The 27122-nt window shown below is 42.8% G+C and overlaps 2 protein-coding genes across 9 annotated transcripts in view; both read left to right on the top strand.

Moving 5' to 3' along the window:
- Nucleotides 1–19577, top strand: part of LOC129169223 (rap1 GTPase-activating protein 2-like) — a 28170-nt gene extending 8593 nt beyond the window's left edge. For 2 of the 8 annotated variants that reach the window (XM_054755423.1, XM_054755421.1), the window contains 23 exons: nt 4020–4104; nt 4323–4358; nt 5889–5936; nt 6175–6207; nt 6293–6508; nt 8034–8137; nt 8292–8370; nt 8513–8566; nt 8652–8735; nt 9211–9311; nt 9364–9493; nt 9576–9731; nt 10554–10625; nt 10705–10791; nt 10906–11052; nt 11120–11224; nt 11316–11407; nt 12318–12422; nt 12777–12864; nt 12999–13065; nt 13211–13281; nt 13367–13399; nt 18394–19577. In XM_054755423.1, coding sequence (XP_054611398.1) covers nt 4020–4104; nt 4323–4358; nt 5889–5936; nt 6175–6207; nt 6293–6508; nt 8034–8137; nt 8292–8370; nt 8513–8566; nt 8652–8735; nt 9211–9311; nt 9364–9493; nt 9576–9731; nt 10554–10625; nt 10705–10791; nt 10906–11052; nt 11120–11224; nt 11316–11407; nt 12318–12422; nt 12777–12864; nt 12999–13065; nt 13211–13281; nt 13367–13378 — 1972 coding nt within the window. In that variant the 3' untranslated portion in view covers nt 13379–13399; nt 18394–19577. Of the gene's footprint in view, nt 1–4019; nt 4105–4322; nt 4359–5764; nt 5937–6174; nt 6208–6292; nt 6509–8033; nt 8138–8291; nt 8371–8512; nt 8567–8651; nt 8736–9210; nt 9312–9363; nt 9494–9575; nt 9732–10553; nt 10626–10704; nt 10792–10905; nt 11053–11119; nt 11225–11315; nt 11408–12317; nt 12700–12776; nt 12865–12998; nt 13066–13210; nt 13282–13366; nt 13400–18393 lie in introns of those variants that run through there. The other 6 variants (XM_054755425.1, XM_054755424.1, XM_054755422.1 and 3 more) reach the window with 5 other exon arrangements.
- Nucleotides 19578–20002: 425 nt separating this feature from the next.
- Nucleotides 20003–27081, top strand: ncbp3 (nuclear cap binding subunit 3). The gene is made up of 13 exons (XM_054755428.1): nt 20003–20238; nt 21343–21408; nt 21479–21584; nt 21657–21782; nt 21851–21970; nt 22046–22191; nt 22996–23104; nt 23216–23315; nt 24043–24152; nt 24453–24765; nt 25139–25287; nt 25359–25538; nt 25795–27081. Exons 1-13 carry the CDS (start codon nt 20056–20058, stop codon nt 26103–26105), a joined length of 2019 nt encoding a protein of 672 aa, XP_054611403.1. The 5' UTR covers nt 20003–20055; the 3' UTR covers nt 26106–27081.
- The last annotated feature ends 41 nt before the right edge of the window (nt 27082–27122 follow it).

Below are 27122 nucleotides of genomic sequence, written 5' to 3'. Positions count from 1 at the left end.
CATACATCCATGCACTCATCAGCCATCTCCGTGTCCGCCCTCAGAGCTGCCATCTCGGCCTGCCTCCCTGCCATCACCCGCCGTCACTGCCTCCTTGGAGCTAAAACAACAACTCAAAAGTTAGAATAAAAAAAACAAACTCTTTTTATTTTACATTTCACCTCATGTCCACATTAGCTATGGTATTTCAGGAAGTAGTTTGTCTTCTATGTTATGCAGAGGAACATCTTGCAACTGATGCCTTGCATGTATGTTTGCCCTTGCAACCTCGTATTGGCTGCAGTCTACCGATTCTGGCATGTGCTTGGCCCCATATTGTCTTAACCATGCTTCCGGTTGTGGAATTTTCTTTTTGATGGGTGGGTCATACTTTTCGTCGCTCTCCTCACTGTTGTCTACTCTCTTGCCAGCGTGGTCAGGTCCAGATGCAGTTTGAAGTCTCGGCACTGTTCAGTGTTCTTTGCTGATTGGTTAAAGTATGTCGTTAGACTCGTAGCGGATCCAGGAATTTGTGATGTCAACATCAAAGAAATAAGCAAGGTCCATCTCTTGGTTCTGCTTGTCATGCGATAGAAGCCCAGCATCTGGTCACAGGGGCCCACACCACCCATGTTGTCATTGTACTCCCGTATGACTGTGGGTCTTCTCACCTGGACCTGGAATTTGTCTGTCTTTGAGTGCAGACATCTTCAGGATAATTCCCATGTGCAGTAGAAGCATCATCCTTGGATTGTTGTCACACCATTTTGTGATCGCCAACTCAGGACTTCTCCTGATTACCATTACTGAAGCTCCCCTCCTCTCTCTTTTCAATCGATTGTCATCAGGCAACCAGCATGGCTTTGGCACACATGTTTTTTGTTATGGCTCCAGTTGAGCCTGATTCAACAGCGCCTCTGCTGGTTGCCACCAAGTACTGCACTTCATCCTGCTTCTATTGCTTCAAGATTAATCAACAATCTTTTCCAAATAATCTCCCAAATTTGATCAGTTAATCGATTGTTACGACTGTCCCAAGGCTTTGGCGCTTGTGATCCATGTTAGGATTGGCCTTATGGGGACAACGTGTTAACACAACTTAGTCAGACATGGAGATCAGCTGTGACATCAGTTGTCTGTGGAGATAATGAGCGTGGACTTCAAACTGCAGGAGTGGTTTTGTTTTGATATTTAACGGTATGAGAGTGCAAAGACAGATATAATTACAATGCAGTGCAGTGCTACACCACTGCAAACAATGATAATAAACATGCTATTATTTGTGAAGGCAGAATTTGTGATGCAGCTCTTGTATCTCATTAGTGCATTGTTCCTAATGAAGTGACCTCACATTAACCCTAACTGTCAAAATGACCATTTTAGACAAATACCAACCTGTCCTCTCTCTTTCTCTCTCTGGCCCTCTCTCTCTTACAAACGTGCACATATAAAGCCCCTCACCATGTGACCTTTTCTCCCTCAGCAGGCCTCATGTCGCCAACTTCTCATCTCTGTGACCTTTTTGTTTGTTCATTGTTTTAAGTCAGCATTGTCACAAGAAAACAAAAATATGTTTTTGTCTTGTTGTTTTGCCAGCAAGACAAAATATGTTTGGAACACATCAGCAAATTTGTTTGATATTTTGTTTGTCGTTTCACATCTGGATCGTGCTGCTCTCTTGCCCGTGTTCTTTTAGGCTTTAAAAAAATCCTACACGATTTGCATTATGTCCTTTGCCTGAACTCACTCAAGACCGCTGACCGCCCTGCACGGCCGCCGGCTGATCTGCTTTCATCTTTTCCTGGAAATGTCACATTTTCGACACCGCAGGAAGGAGGAGCAGACAGAACACAGACAATAACTAACCAGAATTATTATCGCTATTACTAGTACTAGTAGTAGTAGGGATGACAATACTATTGTCAAGTTGTTTTGAGCTCCGCCCATTGTATACAAAATGGAGTGCACTGCTTGGTTGCAACCAGCAGAGGCGCCATTGATTCAATCTCAACTAGTTTGTGCTCTAAAGAAGAAGAACAGGCTGTGCTTCAATTTGTGCACGTCCATACTTACATTTCAATAGGAAAACTTTGTAGACTGCGTACTTCGTTTCTGAGGGCGCGCATTTTGACAGGGTCCCATATTGATGACTGTCATAATGTAATGTCGTCTTCTTCTTCTCTGCTTTTTGATTGTGACTTGCAACCACTCAATTTAATCCCTACGTAGCCAAGATGACAAAGACGTTAGAAAGGTTAGGGTCGATCGCTGCAAACTCACCATTTGCGGCGTGTTGAGTGCAACATCCGGCACGCTGCATTTTGCTGTACTTCTAGTTCGAGCGTGCTTATGCACTCGTGCTAAGTGTAAGTATGGAAGTGTGCGAATTAAAACACAGCCTAAAGTATGGGAAGTTGAGCTACATGTTCAAGACCTTCCTATGGCACCAATAGTCAATACAAGACTGGCATTGAAACAGGACTAGAGAACATTCAGGGCAGTGGTTTTGTTTCTTCTTCAGGACATTTGAAATTGTTGGTTGACTATGACCAATGTTCGTGCGATGGTTCTGATTGATTTTCCGTCTCCTTTCAGATTCATAATAGCTTGTTTTTCACCCATAGACAACTCTCTGATTTTTTATGTTGTTTTCACCTCTAAATGCAGTCCACACAGGAAAAACCTATCCGACCCATCCGAAAACTGAGCGTCGGAATTCAGTGCTATTTCTTGACTGAATAAGCAATGCCTTAGGACACGTCGAGGAAACAAAACACACCTGTCACATGTTCCAATACTTTTGTTCACATGAAAAAATGGGTGGGTTCAAGCAAATGGTGCTATCTTCTAAGTTGTGTGTATGAAACCGATGAAAATACCTGAAAATAAAAGCTGAAATGTTGCTTCCTGGTTTCATTTTATCTTTTGATACAAAAACCCAAATGTTTTCAGTTTGCAGAAAAAAATAAAGAAATTGACCTCACTGTTCCAATACTTTTGGAGAGCACTGTAGTACTAGTGCTAATGAATGAGAAGGTGGGTCCAAATCTTTGACTGGTACTGTACACTGTACATAACGTAATAATAATAAATACCACAGAAGACAGCACTTTATTACAACAAACATGAATCAAAAAGACAGTAAGAAAAAATTTGTGCATGCTTGAGTTTTGGAAAACTAAGTCATATGGAGATTGAGATTGACCACTGGCCAGGTGTTTGTATCATTTTTGTATATTTTTCTGCAGGAAAAGTTATTGTTTATCATTTCTAGTTCGTCATACAAGTTGACAATGTTTGTGTGACATCGCAACGTCAGATGACTGATTGTGAATTTCAAAAAAGATCATTTAATCTGGAGAACCGTAGCAACTGCAATTATAAGGAGTACAACCTGCCAGAGCCTGACGAGATGGATGTTTCTTTCTGGCTGGCTGGAGGACTTGATTACACTGTGTATGCATATGTGTGTGGGTGTGTGTGTGTGTGTGTGTGTGTGTGTGTGTGCTGTTGTCTTTCTATATTTGTGTTGTCTTGACACCTTTCTTGCCGAGACATCTTTTCTTGATGAAGACCTTTTGGCAAGAAAAATGCTAGGATGTGCTCCTTTCACCCTGCTACACTGTATGTGTGCGTGTAACATGAAGTCATCCACAGCTGAATCTCAGGAGGCTCTGGGCAGATTGAAGCTCTATCTTTAGAGACACACTCATCGTGCCGCTGTGACAAATGTAATGATGATGATGTGCGATGCTTGGATAAATCAGGGGGCACACACACACACACTCACATGGTGGGAAAAAAAATCCCCATAGTGTGTTTTGTAGGAACGTTGACTTTTGGTGGTCCTTACCAAGTTTGACCAGCTTGCAAATGGACAAAAGGACTTGTTTCGCATTATAAATGGCAATTTGGGGGCACTCTGAATATATCATTGACACACTATGCAAGAAGATAATTATGAACCAAGCAAAGACAAAAAACAGCAGCACTTGATTGCACAGAAGCAGAACTTAAGACGGTATTTTTTGTCCTTCCAGCAAACAGGAGCTCCTGGCCGCCTCCAATGGTCCCGAAGCCGACTGCCCCCCCTCGCCGCCTCGCACCGCACCCCCCACCACCAAAGTAAGCCAACATCATGACTCTTCACTGTTATAAATGTATCTAATGCTTTACCCGGACAATGAGCTGAACAGTTTGAGACCCATCTGTCGCCAGTCATTTGTGTACTCTGTTGCCGTGGTGACATGTTGACATGTTGACCATGTGACACCGAAATGGAACAATAGCGGATAATCACAAGAGGACAACAATTCAAAGCTAACGCTGATCTCTCTCTGCAGTCCACCCATTTCTTTGACATGATGGACAAGATGGAGGTAAGGATTTTTTTTAAATCGGCACCAATGAAAGAACGATTAAATGGACATACTCTAGATGCGCCTAAAAACCAACAAAAAAAAGTGCATGAATTAACAATAAACGTATCAATAAAATATAAAAATAAAATGTTCATAAAATGAAATGTATTATTTAAAATTAGTATTTTAAAAATAAAATTTAAAAAATTGTATGCTAGTTTATGGTTTATTATTGTCTTATCCTTTGCATGTTTGTGTATTGTTATGACTGCAATGCGAGGGTTTGGTGCAAATCAATGTAAAGCCAATTTAAAAGAGAATTAAAATTTTATATCATGAATTTGAATGAATTAATGAGTTACTTGTTTATTTTATTAAAGTTGATATTAGGTTTAAGAAAATTGGATTAAAATCATATTTCACAGTTGAATTAATGAACGAATCGACAATTTCATACATTATTTTATGTTTCAATAAATGACTTCATATTTTTGTTAATTGGCTGTCTATATGTTCCGTTTCAAGGAAAAACACCCTTCCATATGTGCAATAGCCAACAATAGCTACTCAGATTATAAAAAATGACATGGCCATAATCATTTACTGTTATACAGTATTTTCTGCATAGTACATTGTCTTTTTTCTGCAAGAGGATCAAAGATCCGCTCATGGATCGAAAAGCAAAGATGCTGCAAGGATGCCATGTCATGCAGCGTGTTCCTCCAGCTGCCTCGAGGGCGCCAACATTCAAACGTACTTCTAGCATTATATGCCGCCTCTTCCTGCTTTGAGTATGCCGATATAACACACACACACGCACTAGTTATGTTTGTTGTCAGCTAATGATAGCAATATGGCAGAGTTTAGTTACTAACGTAATGTGTGTACACACCACGGACGTGTACATGAATACCAACAACCGTGAGTGACAGCCTTGAACAGCAGTTATTTTATTTGTGTCGGGTGAAAATTTACGACAATTTTTATGCCGTTTAATTTGTAATTGTCAAAAATGTAGACATTTTTTGTCTATATGGTATATATCAGATTTTTAAACCACTATTGGTAACATATGCTAGCCAGCTGAGATGTTCTTATATTTTTTTGGTCTCAAAAAATGTAATCCACTTGCGCTGATGTCACTCACAGCCACTAGAGGGCATATTCTAATGCTGGCAAGGGAGGACAGTAGGATAATGCTGCGTTATTAAAGTCAATGTATATAAATTTTTTGATGTTTTGGCTCAGTGACAGCACTCTAAGCATTCACATACACTTTGTAGTGGATCAATATGTCTCCCATTGTTATTATACAACTAGATCCATGCCGGACTCTAATGAGCCGTTGTAAAGGCCGAACACAACCTCCTCGCTCTCTGGAGACAAACAAACTGTGTCAGTTTTTATTTTTAAACCCTCATTAGCTCCACTGCTAGAGAAGCTTATACGTGCAGATCAGAAAGCGACAACAACTCCGCCAAGGTGACCGCACCTCGCCAGAGGCCCCGCTTTTGTGAGGTTTGACTAAAGCTGTCGTGTGTGATGCAGCAGGTTCCAGAAGCTGCAGAGATGAAGGCCGTCCCTCCGAGGCAGAAGGCACGTCAGTCAGTCTGTCTGTCCTCACGCCCGCCATCCACTTTAATTTACTCACTTGTTATGCTCACACTGGCGTGGTTTGTTTGAGTTGGTTGTTACCGTATTGTGTGTTTTTTATTACAACTGCAGTGAGACAAACTGTGCCGTCACGTTTTTCATCTCATCGTCTGAGTTGGCTTTTAAGGCGTCAGAGTGGAAACAGTATTTGTGTGACAGCTCTCTCTCTATCCTCAAACAGGACGACTACATTCCCTATCCGAGTATTGAGGAGGTGAGACCCCTCTTGTGAATATCATTTTTAAAAAATAACGTTGCTTTCATGTAAGAGATGCTCCACTGTTTCTATGCGGATGCAGGTGTTAGAAAAGGGAGGGCCCTACCCTCAGGTCATCCTTCCCCAGTTTGGAGGATACTGGATCGAGGACCCCGAGCAACCTCCCCCGCCCGCGCCTCCTCCCGCCTTCAAAGAGGAGGAGACGTGTGGAGCGGAAGCCCGGGACGCAGACTGTGGGTATCGCCTGGAAGAGACCAACGAGGCCGCACGGGCGTACAGGAAGTACTTCTTGGGCAAGGTGAGATTATGGAGTTTGTCGAGCAGCATCAGATTTTGTGGCTGTTTGGTTTGATTTGATTTAATTTATTTTGAACATGCACAAAAGGTTACATCTCGGAGTACATCTCACGTCTTCTTCACAATTCAACGTGTACGAAAAGGAGCAGATCGAAGCAGAGTTTATTTAATCCTACCCTGTCTCCGTATCGCAGCAATCACTGTAAAGTTGTTCACTTTCTTTCTGGTCAATATACTCAAAAAAAGCTGGGGACACTGGGCGCCAGGTGAGACAGGAAATATAGGTATATATAAAGTAGGTGCATGATAATTATCAGCTCGATATGAGGAATTATGATAAGATACTGATAAATCCAACAGCATAAAAAATAGCTCGGATAACCGACAAAAAAAAAGCTCCAATGAGGCGAGATTACCCTTACTGTGCTGTACTTGGGTTAGTGTGAGCAAATCAAGCGCTCCTTTTATGTCACGTGCTGCAAACGGCCCGTCATAACTTCCCCTGAGCTCACTTGTATGCAAAAATGGCGTCTATTGTTTGGGACTTCACACTGTTTCTGAGGAAGATATTTCGCCAAATGCTCTGCAAACATTCCGCAATGAGGGAAAAAAACATCAACTTCAACACAGCTACCTTGGGCCCGGGGCTTGTTCCTATTGCCGCAGCGTTTGATAGGCAGCGTTTTACCATCGTTGAAGACCCCTTTGAGGCACAGTTTGTACTTCTGAGCTACTGTTATTTTTTTAATGTTTTGGTAATAGTAATGATGTCATGATATTTGGTAAGGACAAATCTACAGGTACAGTTTGTCAAATTCAACTTTGTTTGAGTCATTCTCACCTACAGTTAAATGTGAATTTAAAAAATAAGAAATATAAAAAGTTATCGGTAAGAAGCAGGAAGTTATCGGTATCGGTATTGGCTTGAAAAAATATATGTTGTGCATCCCTAATATAAAGTAAAGTAAGGTAGTGCATTTTCTAGCTGCATATACCAGAAAGCCCTGCATTAGACTGTGTAGTATGTTACAGTACTAGCACAGTATATGTTTACGGTGTTGACAGGAGAAACATACTGTAAATTCTACAAAATGGCATGTCTCGTGTGATTATTTATTTGATTAAATCTTTATTAATTGAATTTAATTTCTTTTTATTTAATTTAGTTTAATTTATGACATTTGACACCATGAGACTGAGACAGCAAGCTGGAAAAAGTAGTAAGCAAAAGATGAAAACATGTTGCGAATTTTCTGAAAATGGACAATTTCATTTGCTGTCATTATTTCGCTCTCCTGCGATTTGCGAAAGTTTTGTCAACTGCTCAGTTAGTCCCGGATCAAAACCAGTATATATACTGCCAAAATGATCTGCAATTTCATTTAATATTTTTAAACCCCAAAAATATGCGAACACCTCTACCGGTAAACATATGCTGCAAAAACACAAATGAAATTGAGTAAATTGTAGTACTAGAAAGTATTTTATCACATGATTGATTGAAATACTGTTGCTGTCTCTTACAGGAGCATTTAAACTTCTCTTGCTCGTCCAGCAGTGTGGGAAACCTTCTCCTGTCTGTAAGACATGAAGAAGACAATCAGCAGGAGCACCTTCACGTCATCATCCGGTACAGAAAACATGGACAAGACAGTCATTATTCCATACCTTGAAAGCCTTGATTGACAAGTGTGTCCCGATACTTTTGTCCATGCATTGAATAGGAGTTCATCGTGTAGCACTTGGTGATGGTTGTTAGTTAGTGTGCTTTTCCACTCCATCAGGTCTCGAGTGAAGACACTCTATCAGCACCTGTCAGTGACTGATCTGCCAGACATCCCGAGTGTCCAAGAGCTGGCTAAGGTACACACACACACACACACACACACACACACACACACACACACACACACACACACACACACACACACACAGAACATCTATCTTCTGATGCCTGCTTTTGGTGGTCAAATGTGCCTCTTCGTGTGTGTCCTTCATCTTGCAGCTGCTGTGTGACGATGCAGCAGGTCTACGTTTCAGTCCTGTCCTCTATCCAAAGGTTAGCTCAAACACTTAAACAGGATTGACAGGACAGACAGATTGACAGGACAGTTTTTTTTGTTGTTGTCCATGTCCGTCTCAAGGCATCCCAGCTGATTGTCAACTACGACGAGCACGAGGTGAACAGCACGTTCAAGTTTGGAGTCATTTTCCAATGCTTTGGACAGGTAATAGTCACGCAATACTTCATATATTTTGGATAGATTGCTAAATAGCTTGATACATAGCTACATAAATGCAGTAGATTTTGGGCTCTTGCGGTTATTAAACACATTTAAAATTCAGTTTTACACATTAAGAAACAATTGCAAGCATAGTGTATACTGTATTGTACATATAAAATGTTACACATTTACAGTTACAGAAGTTATCACTTCTTTGCAAAGCATCTTCCTGCTGGAAAATCATGAGTGAATTAATGTGTGAGACAGCACCCTTTACTGGATTCATAGCTTACCTGCAGCACACTTTTTCCCCTGCAAAAAGTACGATCAAACCACTTTCTATTGAAGTTACCATTAAAAAAACTAATCATTTTTTTATTTTGAAGCAGACAAAACAAATCAGCAAATATGTGGGGGCGCAAATAGGTGGGCATCTACTGCAGATAGATTGATATTTTATCTTGTGGATGTCTCTCAGGTGTCCGAAGAGGAGCTATTCAGAAACAATGAGGAAACACCGGCGTTCCAAGAGTTTCTTCAGCTGTTGGGAGACACTGTGGAGCTGCAGGACTTTAAAGGGTCAGTAACAGGTTCATCTGCTTTAGTCAGACACTGAATTTCCGCTTTGCAGGTTTCGGGGTGGTCTGGATGTGTCCCACGGCCAGACCGGTTCTCAGTCCGTCTATACGGTCCACAGGCAGCAGGAGGTCATGTTCCATGTCTCCACCAAGCTCCCCTTCACCGAAGGAGACACCCAGCAGGTAACAAAGGAGAAATTACAGTAAGTAGAAGTCTGAATCACAACTGGACAAAGAATGTTGATAGCTTTTGATCTGTCTTCAGCTCCAGAGGAAGCGCCACATAGGGAATGACATTGTAGCTGTGGTGTTCCAGGAGGAGGCCACGCCCTTTGTCCCAGACATGATCGCTTCCAACTTCCTTCACGCCTTTGTCCTTGTGCAGGTGGAGGATCCATGCTCTGAGAACACAAGCTACAAGGTACAGAAGAGTATACTTCCTCTTTTACATCCTTATTTGCATATACTTGTGGTGTTCCGCAGGGCTCCTTTTTAGATCCTTTGTCATTGCTATTTATTTGCTGATTATTTTCACCAGCAAGGAATGTCAAGCTGGCAATATTCCACCTTCAAATGTAGTATCAGAAGCCTCTTTTACACAGAGATGATGACTGGAGGTAAGCCTAAATGTGCATACAAGAAAATTCTATATACAGGTACTCATAGTGTTTTGCAGGACTCCTTTCTCTTTCCTTATCATTACTGTTTATTTGCTGTTTTTTTTGTCTTTTGTTGCATTTGAATTTCTATAACCCCATTCAGACCATAGTCTGTAAAAGCAGGCTTTTTTCTGTGTGGCTGGTTCTGTATAAATGGCACCAGCGCAGAATGTCAATCTGGCAATATTCCACCTTCTAACATAGTATCAGAAGGCTCTTTGGGACTTTGCAAAATAGCCACATCAATAACAGTAGATTGTACATTTATCCGCCATTGCCTTATACAAAGAACCCAGCATAGCGGGTTGACATTGTATGAAGTGGGTCTCGAGTGTTAAACTTAACACCCTTTGTATTATGGAGTAGAGTTACACACGTCAGGCATTGTCCTGCCTCTGTTGCTGCTCTGATTCTGTTCCCCAAAGGCAGAATATTGTCGGGTTGACTTCATCCATCCTTGCTGCACACAATTGTGGCAAAATGTCTGCATAAAAGGCTCCGGCGGGTCTTCTGTTTCTGATGCTACAATTTTGTCTGAGGCTCATGTTACTGATTATGGCAGCCTTTGATCCCTTCATTGACAGGTGTCTGTTACAGCACGGGAAGATGTGCCGTCATTTGGCCCATTTCTACCGAATCCAGCTGTTTTTAAAAAGGTGAGAAAATGTAGAGGTTGTTTTGGTGAGGGATGTTTTACTCACTGCTAAGAAAGTTGCTATGATGTCATGCTTTCAGGGTCCAGAGTTTAGGGAGTTTCTTCTCACTAAACTCATCAACGCAGAGTTGGCATGTTACAAGAGTGTTCGCTTTGCCCGACTGGAGGTAATCCTTACTTTTCATGTGAGAAAAAATCTGTGTACATAAATCTGTTTCTGTACATTTGTGGTGTTCCGCTGGGCTCCTTTCTAGATGACCGTTATTTCAACTGTTTGTTAGGAGCGGACTCGGGCTGCACTGTTGGACACCCTCCACGATGACCTGCAGAGACGCTCCCAGAGAATGCTGGGATTGACAACGAGTCTAGATGAGGAGGCTCGAGCTGAAAACGGACATGCCCATGGAGGTCTGCTTGAATCCATCAAGGTATCTAATTTAAAAAAAAAATGGATTCCTGTTTCCATTGTTTTAACTTTCTTCTGCCTGGTTTCAGAGGGCCATGCGAGGGCGAAGCGTCTCCATGGAGACAATGTCGAGGGGCGGGGCAGGTCTGCCTACCAGTCTGAGTGGAGGGGGGTTGGCACACAGTAGCACTGAGGTGAAAAATGTTTTTTTTATTTGCTGTGTTTTTTTTTGTATTTAATTAGATTTTAAATTAAAGTGTTAATTGGTTTATGTGTGTTTATCAGTATTATGTGAAATCTCCAGTGAAACGACGTTCAGGTCTATTCCCTCGATTGCTGAGTGTTGACAGCCAAACAGACAAACACAGCCATAAAAGGTAATCTCATTATTTGTGGATCCTTTATGTTTATTTATTATTAACTCATTCAATCCCAGCCATTTATCAAAAGACAAACCCTTCAGTATGGGCCATTTTAGACGATTTTGACTGATCTTCCAAGATCAGAATATTGAATAGTGTGTTCTATGGCTATATAAAGATGGAACTTACCAAAAGAAAGATTAGACTCCTGTCTCTCATCAGAAAATAAAAGTTTGTTTCTACCTTTTTCCGTTCTTTAGTAATGAGCGGTAGAATATGGGTAAGTTTCAGGAAAATATCGGTTGCCGACTAAAAAAAGGAGAAAATGAGCTTTTCATGAAAAGCAACATTTCAAGCATAACTTTCACTTTGACATAAATATATTTTGCTTTTGTGACAGCTGCAATATCTAAACAATTATACCACAACATAAAAACCCCTTTTTCTACACCCAAATAACAATTTATTTACAATATATAACACCATGAACTACTTACAATTTTCATGTGTGTGCACGTGCGTGATTGCATGTGTGTGTGTGCGTGTGCAAGTGCTAAAATTTCCCTACAATGTGTTTTTTTTCATGTGGTAATAGTTGTCTTTATGCAAGGGCTTCTTCTTCCTGTCATTTGTGTTTCTTTTTCCTCTCATGATTCCTGCCAGGCTCTTATCAAATTCACTTTTGCCACATAGTGGCCGTTTTTATGGCATTAAAATTGGTGAGGCGTTGCATCAGCATCTCCTTTTGCCTTTTGCGCAAAAAAAAACTTAGAAGACGTATAAATACGTTTTTGAGATCAGTCATTCGGGTTTATAAATATGTATGACTCATTTTTTTGGTATTGAATGAGTTAAACAACTTACGTATATAACAGCCAAAAAGACATCACTGAATGCTTTCCTGTGTATAATGTGGCTGATTTAGTTTCCTCGGTGACCAGAGGAGCTTCGACAGTTGCCAGCAGACGTTGGAGGTCAAGTCAGAGCTGCCATCCAATCCCAGCTCTCCAGAGGCGGGGCAACGAGACAGGTGTGTGTATGTGAACCTAAAGGGATCCTGAGTCAGTTTTTATTGGGTTACCAGTTGTCACAATGAAATGTTTTAAGCCAGTGGTTTTCAAAATATGACACAAAGTATGCCATAATGGAAGTTACTGTAGCTTTGCAAGTTTTTTCTTTATTTTTTTTCATGCTGCTGCACCTCCTCGAGAGTCTTCTATCATCCACCATGGCTTCAAGCTATTTTGTTTTCCTGACAAAGTGTCATCATTAATGCCCAGTGGGAGAAGTATTGGTTGTCTACGACCGTACATACATTCTTGTTTATATGGGAAGTCACATGTATACATCATCAAACGTGACTACCTTTCTTTTTTTTCTGCAGAATTTGCATGAAAAAGGATAGCAGTAAAATTTCCAGATCCACTTCCAGCACATGCAGCTTTAGCCTCCCTGCTGATGACACTCACTTGGTGAGACACACACCATAAACAACACCCTTTCTGTTAATTAAGCAGTTTTTGGATGCATTTGCTTTTGCATCTAAACACAAAATAAGGAAGTGAGCATTCATGCATTGTTGTTTTTTTTTTATGTGTGCGTGTAGCTCGTCCATCCTGTGACAGGAGATGGTCAAAGTTCAAGTCCGCTCACCGTTTGTCGAAGCCCAACAGGTAGAGGAACAGGTTATGAAAAATGTGCACGCTGACAAATTAGCAAAATGTAAAACATTTACATGCGGCATTTCATTTATCTCTGTGTTTTCTTACAGCTGCTTGATATCCTCACCTCTTTTTCCCCTTTTTTCCCCAACTTCAGAGATGAAGAACAAAAACTCCCCCCGATCTAACCTCAAGTTTCGTTTTGACAAGTTGAGCCACTCTGCTGCAGTAAGTCACAGTTCTGTACAAGTTGTATTTCGCTATTGTTTTTATTTTGTTGATTTTGTAACTCTGTCATCCTCTGTGCTGTTAGCCGGGACACTAGACATGCATGGACAAGGAAAAGGTATGTGCTGAATTTCATTGTCGCCATCCATCATGTTTTTCGTAAATGTATTTGCTCTATCCTATTTCTATTTATCGACAAAAACAGTGTCGTAGATTAACATGTTAATATCTTTCACAGGGGTGTCCAAACTTTTTCCACCGAGGGTTGCATACTAAAAACTCAAAGGGGCCATTTTGATATTTTAGATTTTGTAAAAAACACTAAAATCAATCCAATATGCTAAGAAATGTTATATATATGATTAATGATTCCGATCGTTTTTAACATTTCTTAAGTAAAAATTGTTCGATGTGCACATTTCCTGATCAAATGAAACCTAAATTGAGTTTGCAGCATGTTTCTCCTCTCGGTTTTGTGGGCAAGCCAAGCAACCGTCTGTGAGTGCATGTCACCAATATAATGTTTGCTGAAACAGTTATTCTACACCATGCCTTTCTACAGCCTGTGTAAACGTCTTGAATGTAAGTGTAACATCATTGTTGAGACGCACACAGTACGCCTCCTCACCGTGAATGGGCGGAGGCGTATGTGAACTCGAAGGTTCTTGTCTCTGCCGTCCTTCTATAGAGTGTAAAAGCCTGCGCTAACGTTTTTTTTTTTAAAACTTCATTGAAATACACCAACAGCAGTGCCAGCTAGAGCTAGAGTCAGCAAGAAGTCAAATGCAATAAATATATTGTCATGGTCTGCTGAATGAATGAATGAATCTGACTGCCAAGATGGAGGATTATATAGCCAAGCTCAAAAACTTCTCCAGACTGGACTTTCGGACAAAACAGAGGGTTATCAGACTTTACAGCAAAGTAACAGAGCTTTTCCTGGAGAAGGATAGTGCGCATGTACTTCATATACAAATAAAAGGTAAGACCATCAATGTTTTTTTCAGTTTATTAAAATATAAATAAATGGGACTAAGGTTATTCTCTTAATGAGCAATCTGTATTAACAAGGGTTGGACATCCTTTGAATTTGAACGATTCCTTGTTTCGGTTCCGGTTCCTAATGATTCGCTAATCCGATGCTTTTAGGAAGCAGGGTCATGAGAGTTTACATGCTTTAAACCACAGTTCTTTTTCAATGAAATGTCTGAACTTCCCCATGATTTTTTTAATTGTATGAACTTTTTTTATCATCTTTACTATGAATTTATCACAGATCTATTTTCACAGTACACGTTCACAAAAGATTTTTACTTTCGAAAAGCTCATGAAAAAACTTTTCCACTTATGCTGTTGTTTACGTGGAAATGTTAGTGAGTGTGTGATGCTGCAGGCACTTAAACATACACTAACCTGGGTGCAGAATATCAAACAACTTGTCAAAGGCTTGTCTATGAGCTGAGTTTAGAGCTACCATGTTAGCACAATGTAAGCTATTTTTGTGACACCCTTATTTTGTTATCACAAGTATAAAGGACTTGTGAGACTTCAACGCCCATGTGGGCAATGACAGTGTGACCTGGAGGGGCGTGATTGGGAGGAACGGCCTCCCCGATCTGAACCCGTGCGGTGTGATGTTGTTGGACTTCTGTGCGAACCACAGTTTGTCCATCACAAACACCATGTTCCAGCATAAGGATGTCCATAAGTGCACATGGCACCAGGACACCCTAGGCCGCAGGTCTATGATCGACTTTGTAGTCGTATCATCAGACCTGCGTCCGCATGTTTTGGACACACGGGTAAAGAGAGGGGCTGAGCTGTCAACTGATCACCACCTGGTGATGAGTTGGATTAGATGGCGGGGGAGGATGCCGGACAGACCCGGGAGACCCAAACGTGTAGTGAGGGTGTGCTGGGAACGTTTGGCAGAGTCTCCTGTTCGTCGAGTCTTCAGCTCTCACCTCCGGCAGAGCTTCTCCTGCATCCCGGGGGAGGACGAGGATATCGAGTCCGAATGGGCTCTATTCCGTGCCTCCATTGCTGAGGCAGCCGATCGGAGCTGCGGCCGCAAGGTGGTCGGTGCCAGTCGTGGCGGCAAGCCCCGAACCCGATGGTGGACACCAGAGGTCAGGGCTGCCGTCAAGCTGAAGAAGGAGTCCTATCGAGCATGGATGGCTTGTGGGACTCCTGAAGCAGCTGACGGGTACCGGCAGGCCAAGCGGCACGCGGCTTCGGCGGTGATCGAGGCAAAAACTCGGGTGTGGGAGGAGTTCGGTGAGGCCATGGAACACGACTTTCGGTCGGCCTCGAAGAGGTTCTGGCAAACCGTCCGGCGCCTCAGAAAGGGGAAGCAGTGCCCGGTCCACACTGTTTACAGTGGGGACGGGAGCCTGCTGACCTCGACTGAGGATATAGTTGGGCGGTGGAAGGAATACTTTGAGGCCCTTCTCAATCCCACTGACATACCTTCCCTAGAGGAAGCAGAGACTGAGGATACGAACGCGGACAGTTCCATCACCGTGGCTGAGGTATCTGGGGTAGTCAAAATGCTCCCCAGTGGCAAAGCTCCGGGGGTGGACGAGTTTCGCCCTGAATTCCTCAAGGCTTTGGATGTTGCGGGACTGTCTTGGCTGACACGTCTCTTCAACATTGCGTGGAAGTCGGGAACAGTACCTCTGGATTGGCAGACTGGGGTGGTGGTCCCCCTTTTCAAGAAGGGTGACCGGAGGGTGTGTTCCAACTATAGGGGGATCACACTCCTCAGCCTCCCTGGGAAAGTCTATTCCAGGGTGCTGGAGAGAAGGGTACGACCGTTAATCGAACCTCGGCTACAGGAGGTGCAATGTGGTTTTCGTCCTGGTCGCGGAACACTGGACCAGCTCTACACCCTTGCAAGGGTCCTGGAGGGTACTTGGGAGTTTGCCCAACCGGTCTACATGTGCTTTGTGGACCTGGAAAAGGCATTCGACCGTGTCCCTCGCGGTGTCCTGTGGGGGGTGCTCCGGGAGTATGGGATTGGTGGCGCGCTACTACGTGCCATTCAGTCCTTGTACAACCGGAGCAGGAGCCTGGTTCGCATTGCCAGTAGTAAGTCAAGCCTGTTTCCGGTGAACGTTGGCCTCCGCCAAGGCTGCCCTTTGTCACCGATTCTGTTCATAATTTTCATGGACAGAATTTCTAGGCGCAGCCAAGGTGTCGAGGGAGTCCAGTTCGGGGGCACTAGGATCTCATCTCTGCTATTTGCAGACGATGTGGTCCTGATGGCCTCATCGAGCTGTGACCTGCAGCGTTTACTGGGACGGTTTGCATCTGAGTGTGAAGCTTCTGGGATGAGACTCAGCACCTCCAAATCCGAGGCCATGGTTCTCAGTCGGAAAAGGGTGGATTGCTCCCTCCGGGTTGGGAATGAGGTCCTGCCCCAGGTGGAGGAGTTCAAGTATCTCGGGGTCTTGTTCACGAGTGAGGGAAGGTTGGAGCGTGAGGTCGATAGGCGGATCGGCGCAGCGTCTGCAGTAATGCGGTCGCTGTACCGGACCGTCGTGGTGAAGAGAGAGTTGAGCCGGAAGGCAAAGCTCTCAATTTACCGATCGATCTATGTTCCCACCCTCACCTATGGTCATGAGCTTTGGGTCATGACCGAAAGAACGAGATCGCGGATACAAGCAGCTGAAATGAGTTTTCTTCGTAGGGTAGCGGGACTCACCCTAAGAGACAGGGTGAGGAGCTCGGTTATCCGAGAGGAGCTCAGAGTAGAGCCGCTGCTCCTTCACATCGAGAGGAGCCAGCTGAGGTGGCTCGGGCATCTAGTCCGGATGCCTCCCGGACGCCTCCCTGGTGAGGTGTTTTGGGCATGCCCAGCCGGGAGAAGGCCCCGGGGAAGACCTAGGACACGCTGGAGGGATTATGTCTCACAGCTGGCCTGGGAACGCCTCGGTGTCCTCCCGGTGGAGCTGGAGGAGGTGGTCGGGGACCGGGAAGTCTGGGCTTCCCTACTGAGACTGCTGCCCCCGCGACCCGGACCCAGATAAGCGGAGGAAAATGGAATGGAATGGAATGGAAGTATAAAGGATGGAGTGCAAAGCCCTCTTATTTTGACGGTCGGAACTGTTTTGTGTGGGTTGAGAAGGTCTATTGACTTTTGCTGAAAGAGACGCAAATAAACTGAATAAACATGAATAAACTTGCATCCTGCAGCCGTAGTTCCTGGCCTTTATTTATATCAGTGGGCATCCTAAAACTCTGGGTTACACTGGCATGAGACAGACGTCGTTTATTGACTTCTGTAATTCTTACTCCATAGAGGAAGTCCCACATAACGCATCAAGGGCCGAGCACTCTGTTATTTCTACACCTTCAATCTGGAGGTGTTTAATCATGTTGGTCATGCACCCTCCTTTGCATGATATTGTGTTGCAACTGTTGCACTGAGTTAACCGCTCTTTTTTTTTTTTTATGAAGTTCTTCTTTGTTGGTGCTCGTCAGATTCTTCTTCTTTGGTGTTTGCGGCTGTTTCTTCCGGTCCACAAGCAGGGCATCGAAATTAGGAATCGAAATAAAGAAATTTGAACAATCCTGGGAGAATTGGAATGTTAGTCCCGGTTTCCGTCGATGCTCGAGACTCAATGCCCAACCTTACATTCAGAAAACTTCAAAGGAGTCAGAGCCTCACCAGGCATGAACCTTAGTAACCATCGTTGATATATACATATAACCAGCCTGCATATCAGTTTTGTGTTATTAGGATCATCATTTCAGCATTTTCTCATTATGTTACGCGTTTTTTCCCATTTTTGCTCTTATTGTGTTTTTCGGACACCCCTGATCTATTATGAAGAGGATAAATTAATTTTTAAAAAAATTATATTTTTGACTATATATTTGTGGAATTTTTTTATAAATTATATTTGATTTAAATATATTTATAATGATGCATAAATAAAATATGTTTTGTAATGAATAATCCCCTCATTCTTTTCAAGCCAGTCAGACTTTAGGAGACTTTTACGTACGCTCTCCTTTCACTCCAGTGTAAATAGCTTCACAGATGCCATGTGTTTTTTGGGTCCCCTGTACATACGGTCTGACTGATTCCATTCTTTCACTTTTCAGAACCTGAGCGTGTTCAGCCACCATCACTGAAGACGAGGACAAAGACACAGCACACATGCTAAGACTTTTGCTATGTGGCTCGAATCATTCCGTCACCTTGATCACATTGTGTTTTGGTCCACGGAAATGTCAAATTCATGAGTCCATAAGGCGGAAATAACCCTGGTGATGTCATAATAGCGCCGCCTTCCCCTCAGCAGCTTGAAGACAAGTATATAAACTGTTTACCAAGTTGAAGAGGCTCAAGAAAAAAGGCTATCTGGCTGCATCATGGGAGATGTAGGAGGAGGACAAGGTTTTTTGTGTTACATTTTCAATATTTAGTACAATTACTCAATTGTAATTATTCAAATGTTGCAGTAAAATGATTGGTGATGAAGCGACATCAACAGACAGTCACAGCACCTTACAATCAAAAGCAATGCGTTTAAGTGAAAACTAAGGTAACACTTTCATCAATAATAGCAGTAAAACTGCCACATGTGGATGCATTATATTGAAAAATCAGGGATAGTGACAAGAAGTGAAAGTGGAAAACTATTTTTGTGTAAAACATAGTAAAAATAATATGCAGCACTTTCCCACCACAAATGTCCATATTTTTGTTAGTTAAAATTCAAATGTAGCTCCTCGAACAAGACTTCTAATGGCAAATGTAGAAGAAAATAGACATTTTACACAATTACCCTAGATTTGCATTGAACATTTGACTTTATTTTGAATCCGCTTGTTGGACACTGTGCTGTAAATCATGCAAAAACTACAAGTTGAACTGCCGTCTGAAGCAAAAAACAAAAGAAAGGGGATAGAAAAAGTAACATTTTGCACAAAAAACGCTTCTATGTAGGTTATTATATGTGTACAATAAACATCCATGATGTTAACAAAAACAGCTGTCTTTGCACTGAAAGCACAAGGTCTCTTATGTTACTGAATGCTGTCCATGCTTTTGTGGGTCTCACGGGGATGATAAAATGTAGCATGTTTCTGTCCAGTGTCCCTTCATTCAGACACGAGAGTATATATTGATTCGCTCATGTAGAAACTTTCAACTGTGTATTTTTGTTTCAATAAAGAATGTCCCTGTTTGTTTCCATGAATCCAAAATGCACTGTAAAGAAGTAAAATGTAAAATATCTACACTTCATAGCAACAAAATTCAATAAAATGATTGTCACGTTCAATTATATTGTAACGAAATAGTTGTGCTGTCCTGTTCGGAATGATTTTCAGAATTCCGGAGTGATTGGTGGATAATGTTGCTGTTGCTTTTGCGTTGCTAATGTGGAGAGTGAAGGAAAGAGATGTGTGTGAGTCTGAGGAGTGTGGCGTATGGGTCGGGACTTTTGGCGTGTCGGTGGAGAAGTTAAAACGGAGCGTCAAGCTGTGTGTGCGTCTGCCGGACAGTATGAAGTAGGATAGGAATTGCAACTTATGATTTAAGTAAGACGTATTAGAGTCACCCAAAAAGTTTTTCAAAACATATTTTAGGTACAAGGTTTTATATGACATCTTTGAAATTAAGTTACGATCGGATTTGTTTACCACCAAATTATGTGCTATCCTTCCTGACGCTTGCTACGTCCGATTGCTTCGTAGTCCGCAAACGCAACATTCAAGCACCAACGAAGAAGAAGCCGCAGCAAGGCAGCCAGCAGTGTCATGGCGGCGGCGCGCAGCTTACGGGTATCGGTGAAATCGGACAGTGGCTCTGACCGGTCCGAGTCCGAGTCGGACTCTGAGTCCGACAGAGGTACCCGCGGGGCCGAACCTATGGAGGTGGAGGAGGGGGAAGTCGAGGCCGACGACATCTCCGTCAACCGATCCCTGAAGGAGCTGCTGCCGGTGAGTGTCCGGGTTGGGCCTGATCAGACTCGGCGCTGGCGTCTTCTTCGTACGGAGGAGCTGTGCGGGGTAGCTGACTTGAGGTAGAAGCGACCCCCGGCTCGGAAGCAATAATGGGGAAACGAAAACTTCAGTTTACTGCGTCTGGAGTGGATTTAGTCACTCTAACGCGCAATTGACGCGTTCCTGTCACTTGTTGCTGTTAGCATCTTGTGGAGTTGCCACCAAACTCGCATTTGGAAAGTGATCTATCTTCACTTGTTCTTAAGCCCCCAGTCTTTACTGACTACCATGGTCAAATCTGCCTTGTCCCCAATCGCCCATTAATACGGCTTACTCAAAAACAAGTATTTTTTTTAGTAGTGTTTATAAGAGGTACATGTTATTTGTGTGTTGATAATAGTCAGGTTACTGTCTACAACCTACAGCCTTGTGTTCAGTCGAAAACTTGTGAGAGATTAATATTTTGCAGCACAAAACCACCAGATTGCTGTCATATAGAACAGGGGTGCTCAATCCCTTGGCCTGGTATCGGTTTATAGATGGAGCAGAGCAGAAAACTTTCAAAAATTAAACGTAATAATAATCATCATAATATATATTTTGCAATGTTGTGTTTGTAAATAAGTAGAATTTATTGTGAATGTGTATCAATATTGAGAATAAGAGTGATTTTATTTTAAAAAAATAATAATACAAAGACATGTAAAGCTAAATGCTAAAAACCCGCTGCCTTTCACCCACATACATCAAACCATGATCATCTTCTCTCAAGAAAACAAAGTCCGGGCTCGTGCCGATGGTGAGTTAGTATTCATTTAGTGGGTTTTAATGTGATGTTGTGTTTTATATATCTGTAAATCCTAATAGTAATAGATTACTATAAGGTCCACGAGCACCCACCTCCCCAACCGGTTCGCCAGAGGTTTGTGAGAATGCAAGCTGGTCCGTGAGCTCAGAAAGGTTGTGGACCACGGGTATAGAAGATCTTTAACTAGCTTTTTTTGCTGTAGGTTTCTGCTCCTATCATATAGAGAATCTTTGACTTTAGTTTTTGCAATAGGTCCTTAAAAACAGCGGAGCGCTGATTCTCTCTGTTTGTAGGATACGAGCAGGCGCTACGAGAACAAAGCTGGAGCCTTCATCACCGGCATTGATGTTAATTCGAAGGTAAACAAGACTCTTCTCACATACACGCAGTGCTTAACATTGATTGACACTTTGGCTGTGTCTGCATCAGGAAGCCATTGAGAGGAAAGAGAAGCGAGCGAGGCGTTTTCACTTCCACGGCGAGGTGAGCGCCACTCAGCGCAATGTTTTCCTGGATAAGGATTCAGTGAAGAAGGGTAAGAGGAGGCTCTCCCCTGACACACTTTTGAAGTGCCATTGACTGTTTTGTTTGCTGAACCTGCCTTCAGCTATCCCCAAAGTGCGACTGGAGGCAATTTACATCACGGGTGTTGACGACATGAGCACCCAGGAAGTATTTGGGCATTTTATGGAATATCCCCCTGCACACATTGAGTGGATTGACGACACTTCCTGTGAGTACGCCCCTTGGCCCGCCCACTCCACACCCTTACAGTCAAACAAATACCTGCATGTCTTCCAGGCAATGTGGTTTGGCTGGATGATGACACAGCCATCAGAGCTTTCATCAACACAAGCAGGATGCCCGACCCGGATGCGGTTGCCACGGATACAGAGAGGGCCAATCAGACAGGCAAGCCCAGTAAGTAAGGAGGGTAGTAACAATTCACCAAACCGGGTCAAGGGGGAAAATGTCTGACGTTGGTTTTAATCGCAGGTGGTCGAGGTCACAGGTCAGATGAAGAGGATGATGATGATGATGAAGAAGACGGCGAAGTGGATGAGGACGAGACGAAGAAGAGTGCCAATGAGATTCCAAAAGAGAGTGACAGGGAAGAAAAGACAAAAGTGGAGGCCGGTCAGGTAAAAGACTAATCAGATGAATTTAAGATGAATGTACCGTAATTTCCAGAGTATAACCCACGGCTTTTTTCTTAAACTTTGAACCCTGCGACTTATACAGCGGAGCAGCAAATTTATGACCTTACAACTACTATTAATCATTTAAATACTGTGCTGCTCGTAAGTCAGTGAGGAAACGAAAGCGCTTTCTTTAGCATGAGCCAGGCATGAGCTATAAGGGAACTCGCAACAAGCTTATCAACCCATCGGAAATCGCAGAGGTCAACATAACAGTTTGACTCACGGTGTCATCTTAAATAAAAGGCTAAAATCACCGCACGGCAACTTAACACTCAAAAGGTAGCTAGGAAATACAAAATACAAATACAAGACAAGTACCAATACAAGTTTAAAATAAAAAAAAAAACAACAGCTATTTTAACATCTTCCCATAATGCATTATTCCCAGCAGAGCAGTTCATTGTCCAACGGCTGCCATGGGTGCCCGGCAACATGATTAATGCTCACCACTGAAGTCACAAATCTCGATAGCTCTTCACGGTGGTTAATTTCTTTTTACACTTGTATAACGCGTACGAATGGGAGAACGTAAGATGCGTTAGGCACGTAATTTGACTTCAGACTGCCATTTTTGTTTTTTTACATTTTATATAAACAGTTCATTAGTTCACATTTTTTTTTACACTTGTATGGCAGTTGAGCATGTTAAAATGTTACTTAAAACATTGTTTGTACAGTTCATCAAGGTTTTATGATGACATGAAGGAGTTTATTCTAACGGCGTCCATTAATATTTTTTGTAAGGGGGATGACCTGTCACTAGCCGAGAGAGAGTCTTTGCTGAGGAACGACCTGCGCCCCGCCATCAAACCCTTCAAAGGAAACAAACTCTTCCTACGCTTTGCCACAGAAGGTCTCTTCTTTTACTAATACATTTTTTTACTACTATGACATTGCAGTACAATATCACAAAAGAGTAAACAGGTACTTCTCAAAGCTAAATGAGACTTTCTTCCCTTGTCAGACGACAAGAAGGAGCTGGGCGCTGCCCGGCGCAGTCGATACTACATGAAGTACGGGAACCCAAATTATGGAGGCATGAAGGGGATCCTCAGCAACTCCTGGTGGGTGGAACCAAACCATCAAATCTGTGACAATTACAGTTAATCAAACCACCCTCCGAACTGCATCACTTGTTTACTCAGTTGCGGAGTACAGTACTGTTTACCAGTATGGGTATAGAGATGCCACACCAAGCAGGTCGACACGATCCTCAATTCTCCAAAGAGAATAGTTTCACACTCACAAGTCGACACCTACCCAGGTGCTGGCTACTCTGTCACAAGTAGCTCCTCCTACCCTATGGCGTCAGGACATGATCCGTAAGGCAGCTCTCCTCATTCACGTCAAGCGTGACCTTGCTATCTATGAGGATTAAGACAACCTTCCAACTCTCGCAAACCTTTCTGGAACTCAGCGGAGTCCCTTCAAGATTGCAATTTCAATTTAAACAAAGACTGAATTTCCTAACCAAGACCTCATCGAGGACCCCACATTGTAACCAATTGGCTTTGACCTTCAGAGGAAGCAGTGGATGTCCCGTAAGAGGGATCTGTAGGATCTGCGCAACCCATGCCACAACAGCCCATCACAGAAAGGCAGCCCTGTATGTGGCTGTGTTTTTTCTGACCAGCCTGTGCTGCATCTTGCAATTAAATGACAGATGATCCCTTAGCCTGACTCGGCAGCCTGGACTTATCACTATAACTCCACATATGTCATATGATAAGGAGAATTAATTAAATGACTTTAATAATGATTATATCTTAAATGTGTTTTTTTTTCCCCTAGGAAGAGAAGGTATCACAACAGACGAATCCAGAGAGACGTCATCAAGAGTAAAAAGCCTCTAATTGGAGACAGCATGGGACACACTCCACCGTACACACACCGTCACTCTGGTAAAAACACACAAAAAAAACTACCTTGTGTGCATGTTTAAATAGTAGCATCAGACTCAGCTTTTTTGCTGGATTCCTGTTTGAAATCGTAAAGCAAGGGTAGGAAACCTGTGGCCATGGGCCATATATAGCTCGGAACAGCATTTGCCGGCCAAGCAATTCTAAAGCCTCACAGGAACTGTTATAAAAACGTTTCAAACATGGCATCTTATGAAAGACAGTTTGTCCTGTTGTGTTTTTGCTTACAAACACATCCACCACCAACATGGATGCATGACTTGACTTCTCCCTCCCCGTCAGCTGACCTGGTCAACCTACCCGAGGAGCCCATCAAGGAGGAGGAAGAAGAGGAGGAAGACTATGGCGACGAGGACATGGACTCGGACGACCGGGTGGTAGAGTACAAGGAGAAGGGAGACAGGGGAGATATCACCACGCGGCCATCGGGCGCGGGACTTCGTAGCAGGGTGGAACGTTCCCCGTCGCCCTGGTCCGAGTCGGATGAGATGGACTACGACCTGGAGCTGAAGATGATCTCCACACCGTCGCCGAAGAAAAGCAAGAAGATGACTATGTACGCCGATGAATTGGAGGCGCAGCTGAAGAGCATTCGGTGAGACATATTGTTGTGTTCTAATTAGTTTCAGGATTATACAAAAACTTTATATAATTCTATATTAAAAAATCCTCTAACTTGCACTGGGGCAGTAATGGACAAAAATCCTGGTGTCCTGACTCCTCACACCCAGTTTGTAATGTGCATTGTCGCCAGGACTGGATAGGAACATGTTTAAGTTACTTCTGATTTGGCTAGCTGTACTTTCACTCTGACCTGATTTGATGGCAGGATATTTCCATTCTTTACTTAAAATTATTGAAATTACTATCAGTACTGCAGTTATTAACACAATGACTGCTTTTTGGGGTTACAAGTATTATGCGTTCTAGCTAACATCATCTATTTATTTTGATTGACCCCCATGCAGGAACCGGGTCGGAGAATCGGCATCGCAAAGCAGGCCTAAGTCCCCCTCACCCAGCAAGGTGATGGACGTGCGGCAGCTGCTTGAGGAGAAGAGGCAGGGGCTATCTCAGCACAGACAACAGCCTCCAGTGGTGACCAGTGGGAGGACAGGTATTCAAAATAAGGTGCCCTTTTTATATAGCACATTGACATTGTTTTTATTTTTAAAAATGTATTTGTAGATGTACGGCAGCGACTTGGGAAGAGGCGGTACTCTCCTGATAGGCAGCGCTCTCCCTCCCCCGTTTCCCAAAGAGACACGCACCCCGCCAGAGAACCAATCCGAGATGTGCACCGCCGACTTGGCGTGGTTAGCCGGGATGGAGGCCTCTCTTCCAAATCATCCAAAGACAGAAAGACAAGTAAGGACATCAGTGTGTTTATACTAATAAAATGATTCATACTTTGGCAAGATTTTGAGTTAAAAGGTTTTATTTGTTGAATGAGTGTCTTTTCAGCAATGCCGCAATAAAGTAGCAAAAGACTATTAAGTTGTATTTTGGAGTAGATCTACATGTCCTTTTTAGGAATGAAGTGCACTTTATTAATGAAAACAAATTGTCTGCTCTTTAGGTTCTTTTTGTGTCATTGTTTTCAATCCTGACCCTATTTAAACAGGCAGCCTATGGAGTCGACTGGGCTCCGCTGACAATAACAACAATGTAGGGAGCAGAAGGAGCAGCGGGTCGTCAGGCCTCTTCTCATCCTCACAAAGCAGCAGGCGACACAGAGGAGACGCAGCGGAGGGAGATGGAGAGGAGGAGGAAGGCGAGGAAGAGGATGACTCGACGCTGCAGAAGATGTGGGGCGCCATGATCAAACAGAAGCAAGAGCGCCTCACTCACAAGATGAAAAAGAGTCGGCTGGACAACCTGCCGTCGCTGCAGATCGAGATCAGCCGAGATAGCAGTGAGGACTCGGACGCTTGAAACGGATGCTGGAGGGAAAAACTTTGGCGTGTGGAAAATCCTGTTTATGGATGGATTACTGAGTGGGCTTTGAACCCCTCCTTCCGGGCATCTGAGGTCCAACCCTGCCCTTTCTGTGACATGTTGTTTTTGTGTTTCTTTTAATACGGAACATCCAATATTTGTTTTGGGTGATATTTCAACGTTACTTTTTTGTATTAAATCATTTTTTCTTTGAAGAACTTTGTTCATGAAACAGAGAACATGACGTTCATAGCGCAGAAACATTCCCCTTGCGTTTCTTTGATGACAAATATCTGTAAACGCTTTGATAAGATAATCATTATACACGTAAAACCTTTACTGACTGCAGCATCTCAAATGGGACCTCATGTTTTACTTTGTAATCATAAAATACCAAAACAAGGCAACTTTCCTCCGTTTGTAATTTCACCCATTATGATCAAGACAAATTTTCTTCTCTACATCAAGTCTGGTGGACAAATTGGCATTACAAGACATTGGAGTCAGCTTGTTTGTCTTTGCTGAAAATTGCAGATATAACAGAAGGGAAATTGGTTAATTATCTCACAATTGATTGTAATTACCCATTAAAACAATGTAGACTCGCCTGAAACACTTTGTGATGTATCAAATTTAGACAAGATTCAGTCAGTATGTGTTTTTTTTGTTTAAAGTGAACCATAATCTTGTTTTTAATATTATTTTTCGAGTCTTAGGCTTTCACTTTGTTTTGAGGTTAGTAAGAAGCGAACGTGTTTTCACACTCCAAGCCGACAGGGGAACCATAGACATTATACTGTATATGGTTACTACCATAAAATGAAAGGAAAGATTGTCAAATGCGCCAGAATGTGATAATTAACTCTTTTACGTATTCGACTGCTTGGTAGGTATTGATACTAGATAAACTAATAATATATTATGAACGTGTACTATGTGTGGACGACTACAAAGTTACACGTGTTCGATGGTCTACATCGAACAAAGACAATACATTACATGTTTTGAATAATA

This window comes from Dunckerocampus dactyliophorus, chromosome 16 (genome assembly GCF_027744805.1).
Source record: "Dunckerocampus dactyliophorus isolate RoL2022-P2 chromosome 16, RoL_Ddac_1.1, whole genome shotgun sequence".
In the NCBI taxonomy this organism is placed as follows: Eukaryota; Metazoa; Chordata; class Actinopteri; order Syngnathiformes; family Syngnathidae; genus Dunckerocampus; species Dunckerocampus dactyliophorus.
Note: the sequence above shows the minus strand (reverse complement) of the source record. Positions and strands in the feature narration are given on the sequence as shown.